The sequence below is a fragment of the Trichechus manatus genome, unplaced genomic scaffold, assembly GCF_000243295.1.
Source record: "Trichechus manatus latirostris isolate Lorelei unplaced genomic scaffold, TriManLat1.0 scaffold00210, whole genome shotgun sequence".
NCBI lineage: Eukaryota > Metazoa > Chordata > Mammalia > Sirenia > Trichechidae > Trichechus > Trichechus manatus.
This window is the reverse complement of record NW_004444146.1, coordinates 1,897,681-1,903,306: the sequence shown is the minus strand read 5'-3', so window position 1 is coordinate 1,903,306 and position 5,626 is coordinate 1,897,681. Positions and strand designations below refer to the sequence as shown.

The window sequence follows — 5,626 nt, the reverse complement described above, 5'->3', positions numbered from 1 at the left end:
ATCCAGTTTTGCCAGCACCATTTGTTAAAAAGACTGTCTTTTCCCCATTTGATGGACTTTGGGCCCTTGTCGAAGATCAGGTGACCGTAGGTGTATGGATTTACATCTGGGTTCTCAATTCTGTTCCATTGGTCAATGTATCTGTCGTTGTACCACGTGTACTTTATTTTTAATGACTTAAAAAAAAATGATAACTATAGTGTGTGCTTGACTAGACAGGAAAAAACAACACTGTCATTATTCACATATATTAGTATTATTAGCACTAACATTAGCACTCATAAAAGCTCAACAAGATTCTAAGGTACAAGATCAATATACAAAAATGAACGGTTCTTACATAAGAGTAATGAGTAATAAAAAATTGGAAAAAGACATCATTTATCACAATAGCAAGATACATACTAAAAGAAGCCACCTACAAATAAATCTATTAAAAACTGTGCAAGATATTAATGGAGAAGAGTATCAATCTTCTGAAGAAGAAGAAGAAGGAGGAAGAGCCAGCCACTTGACCTCCAAAATATCAGGACTTACTCTAAAACTAGTAATTACAAAGAGTGGATCACTGGCCAGGAACTAAAAAATGGACTATTAGAACAAACCAGAAAACCTGGGAATAGACTCAAGCATACAGAGATATTTGATATCTATAACACAGAATATTATCAAAACATCCTAAAAAAAAAAAAAAAAAAACTGAAGAGAAGAAGCAAACGTGTTAGAAAAATGATCTAACTGGCAAAATTTATTAGGTCTAAAAACCACCAAGTGTTGGAAAACTTACGGAAAAACAGGAACTCAAACACTGCCGCTAAGAATATAAATCAGAACAGCTACCCAGAAGTGGCAATTCAGCATTTCTAAAATAAGTGATGATGTGCATACCCTTTGACCTAGAAATTCCACTCCTAGATGTTTACCTAGAGAAACACGTGACAAAAGGATACTTTTATTAGAGCATTGCCTATAATAATAAAAAATAAAAAACAACTTAATTATCTGTCATGGACTGAACCATGTCCCCCCAAAAAATATGCTGATGTCCTAACTAACCCCTGGTACCTGTGAATGTGACTTGTTTGGAAATAGGGTCTTTTGAAGATGTTATCAGTTATAACATAACCCAGAGTAAGGGGGGTCCTAGTCCAATAAAAGACACAGAGACGCACAGAGACAAGGGAGTTATGCTGCAGTTACAAGCCAAGGAACACTTGGGGCTACCAGAAGTCAAGAGAGACAAGAAAGGATCTTCCTGTAGAGCCTTCAGAGAAAATATGGCCCTGCCGACACCCTGAATTTGGACTCCTAGCCTCCAGAACTGTCAGACAGTAAGTTTCTGTTCTTATATGCCACTCAACTTGTGGTACTTTGTTATGGCAGCCCTAGGAAACCAATACAATATCCCTTAATGAGAAGAACGAATATAACATGGTTTATTCATAAAATAGAATACCATACAGCAGTTAATATGGATGACCTGCATGGATAAACAGAAAAAAAAAATACTATTGAGTGAAAAGAGTTAGTTAGAAAAGAATATGAATTGGATGCTGCCACTTACACAGAATTTTAAAACACAACACAACTATACCCTAGATCCAGGGACTAAAATATATCTGCCACACTGGCTCCAGGGGCTAAAGGTACAGAGTCTTTGGAAAAATAATTAAAAACCAGAAGATCAAGTCCATATAAGTGTAGAGTTGTGGGTTCTGAATTCAGCCTACATGTCCAGTACAGGTATCCTGAGCCAAGCAGTTAACTGAAAAACTTGCCTGAAATTGGTGAAACCCATAGGACATTAGCTGGGGCAGGCATGAAACTGCCCTCTAAGGACTATGTGGCAGTCCAACACAAACAAAACTTCCCTTGAAAACAATTTCCTTTGACAATGAGTTCAGTTCAAAATTAAAAGTATATGATATGAGGAAACCACCTACCAAGAGAGAATCAACAGCAATAAACAAGACAATAAACATCTTAGAGTCTTTCAGATATATGTTTTAAATGTTCAAACAGATAAATGGAGGCACAGGACTCTTAAGGCAAGAGAAGGATATTACGGAAGGAGAAAAAAAGCGAAGAGTCACATTTGAAAGAAAAAACTATAAAAGAGAAAAATGTAGTCTCTAGAGCAAAAATTCAATTGCTAAATTAAAATAATTTAGACTCAGTATAAGAGAAAAATAGACAATTGTAAGAAATATGAAGCTAAAGCACAAAGCAGCATATAGAAATAAAATATGAAAGGGAATTTAAGAGACCCTGGAGACAGAATGACAAATTCTAAAATATATCTTAGGGGAATTTCAGTGGAAAAAATTAAAGAGCTAGAAGAAAGGTATTATTATTAAACAAATAAAGTCAGAGTGTTTTCCAGAATTGATGACATGAGTCCTTAGTTTGAAAAATTATACCAAATTCTAAACATAAGTAAAAACACACATATATATAGATAAATGCTAAGTTATATTCAACAATGAAAGTGAAACAAGAGAGGTGTTTCAAGACATACAAAACTACAAATTACCTCTCATAACTAGAAATAATGTATCTGAAAAAAAGACTAAAGGATGCACTTCACAAGAAGAAAACTGAACTCAGAAGGAATGAGTGAGATATAAGAAGTAATGATAAACATAGAAATTGGTCAACAAATTACTAAATGTTAATAAGTATGGACTATAAAAATCGTAATAGTGGCACTTTTGTGGGATTAAAACAGGGTCAAGCTAAAATACAAGAGCAGCTCTCTTAACAAACCTCCATTTAACCAAATTACTGCCACTGGATAAACCTAAGCTCTCCATTCCCTCCATAAAATGTACTGCCTGTGGTACTGGTACTGCCTGTGGTACACTGAATGATTTGAGTTAGTAAGCTATTCTTAAGAAATTCTTCCCACTTTCAGAAGTCATGTTGTTGTTGTGTGCCATCAAGTCCATTCCAACTCATAGGGACCTTATAGGATACAGTAGGGTTTCCAAAGCTGTAATCTTTATGGAAGCAGATTGCCACAACTTTCTCCCATGGAGTGGCTGGTGGGTTTGAACCACCAACCTTTCGGTTAGCAGCCAAGCTCTTAACCCACTGCACCACCAGGGCTCCTTCTCAGAAGTCAGGAAGATACGCTTCTACATCATCTTCTAAAAAGTTTATAATCCGTTGGGAATCGATTTCAGAGTATGGTGTGAAGTGGTGGTCAAATTTCCTGTGTTTTTTTTTTTTTTAAATAAGCTACTCTTTAATATTATCATGCTTTTTTTTTTTTTATAAGCTGAGGTATAAGCTTACTATAAGTGAGTTGTAATTTTTTTCAGTCAATGAAATTAGTAAAAAAGGAATTTTTATCTGAAACATATGTCAAAAACTTTGAAAAGACCTGATAAAGTTAAAAAAAAAAATTGCCGACACATTTGGTGTAGATAAGACAATTATTAAAAAATTACTCAAAAAATAATAAAATTCTAGGATTTTGCATTTGATATTTTCATGAAAACCAGTGTTTTCATGTTTGCTAAGGAAAAATGATGTAGAACTCTAATCCACAGACTCAAACAAAACTAAGGGAGTAAAAAGTACTGTTGGCTCTACATCAAAATATTGGTGAACAAATAGATATTTCTATGTTTTAAGTTAAAATGTTAGAAATAAACAACATGACAAACACTGAACATAATCAGGAAGGGTATTCAAAATATACCAGAAAATTATATCCTTCTCTTGTACAAAATCAATCGGAACCTGAATAATAATGTAATTCAAGAAATATATGTATGATACAAATTGAGAAGATGAAGAAGGCTAAGGAGACAGAGCCATTTTTGTACAAAGACAGTCTGGAAAGAGTATAGTTGAGAAGTAGTTTGATTTTTATACTTACCATTTTTTTCCAACTGCTGGATTATGGAGCCAGGAGACGCAAAGATATTATCATTGGTCATTGGTTCTGTTTCTATGGTTTCTTCACTGGCATGATTCATAGGGTAACTGTAAGGTAAAAAAAATAGTTAATATTAAACCTCTGGGAAAAAAAATAATTTTACTATATCTCATCAAGTCTGAACTAATGTTAAATTATGCTTTGTGGAACAGAAGTACCAAAGAACAATTCTTTTTTTTTTTTTTTTTAATACCCATGACTCAAAAGAGATTGAAAAGAACCATGTTCTATTGATGCTCTTGACTTAGAATCTGGCATTTTTTAAGACTAAAAACACTGATCCTGTCATCTTATTAAAGTTGTCCTAGACAATTACTCAGATCTCTGGAATACTGTTACAAGCAGGAGTATCACTGAATACTACAAGATGGTTCAGGATTGATTTTCACTTAGAACGTTTCCAATTTTAAATTGGGACATGTTGAACCATGCTGTCCTGTATAAACACTTAAAAAAAAAAAAAAAAGTGAGTGTAAGATATGGCACACATACAAAAGAATGTATATATAGTATGAAAACTTTAAGAATAATAAAATTAACACATATTTGTCCACTATCATGCTTATGAAATAAAATACCACCCGTACCTTTGTCTTCCTGTATGGAACCTTCCCAACTAGGTGTCCTCTCTACCTCTTAGGGGGTAATCCTTCCGCAGATTTGCTGGGTACTTTAACTAATCTACGTACTCTTAAACAATTGATTTTTTACATGTTTTTAAACTTCATATAAATGAACTCACAGCGTTATATAGATATCATTGCACACTTTTTGATTATTTCTCTTGAATTCATTTGTATAAGTAAAATTTCATAAAGGCTTTCGTATACATTGCCAATCTGCCCTACAGAAAGATTCACCAATGCCCACTAGCATTATAAACAATTTATTTTCCCACATCCTCATCAACACTGCTTATTGCCCATCTTTTCTGATATTATTTCTTTTAATATTAATAAACTCTTTAAAACCTGAAAATTGAACACATGCATCTGGATAGGCGAAAAATAAAATCTCATTTTTTACTTCAATTTATTACTTGTGAGGTTAAATGTGTGATCATATGCTTACTGGCAATTTGTTCATTTTAAAAATTGGAGTGTTTATCTTTAATTGTTATTGTTGTTATTAGGTGCCGTCGAGTCGATTCTGAATCATAGTGACCCCACAGAACAGAGCAGAACTGCCCCATGGGGTTTCCAAGGAGCGGCTAGTGGATTCAAACTGCCAACCGTTTGGTTAACAGCCATAGCTCTAAACCACTGTGCCACCAGGGCTCCTGTCTTTCATTAATCAACTTAAAAAATGAGTTTTTCTGAAGAAAGAGATAGACAGCTCCACAATAGTGGTAAGAGACTTAAACACACCACTTTTGGTGAAGGACAGAAAATCCAGAAAGAGGTTCAACAAAGACACGGAACAGCTAAATGCTATAATCAACCAACTTGATCTCACAGACATATACCGAATACTCCGCCCAACAGCAGCCAGCATACTTTCTTTTCCAACGCACATGGAACATTCTCCAGAACAGACGACATATTAGGTCATAAAGCAAGCCTTAACAAAATCCAACACATCGAAATATTACAAAGCATCTTTTCTGACAATAAAGCCATAAAAGTAGAACTCAACAACAGAAAAAGGAAAAAAAATCAAACACATGGAAACTGAACAACA

The 5,626-nt window shown here is 34.2% G+C and overlaps 1 protein-coding gene across 2 annotated transcripts in view; it reads right to left on the bottom strand.

Moving 5' to 3' along the window:
* Window positions 1-5,626, bottom strand: part of SKA3 (spindle and kinetochore associated complex subunit 3) — a 39,048-nt gene that overhangs the window by 6,715 nt on the left and 26,707 nt on the right. For both annotated transcript variants that reach the window (XM_023742445.1, XM_023742444.1), the window contains exon 5: window positions 3,887-3,993. In XM_023742445.1, coding sequence (XP_023598213.1) covers window positions 3,887-3,993 — 107 coding nt within the window. The remainder of the gene's footprint in view (window positions 1-3,886; window positions 3,994-5,626) is intronic.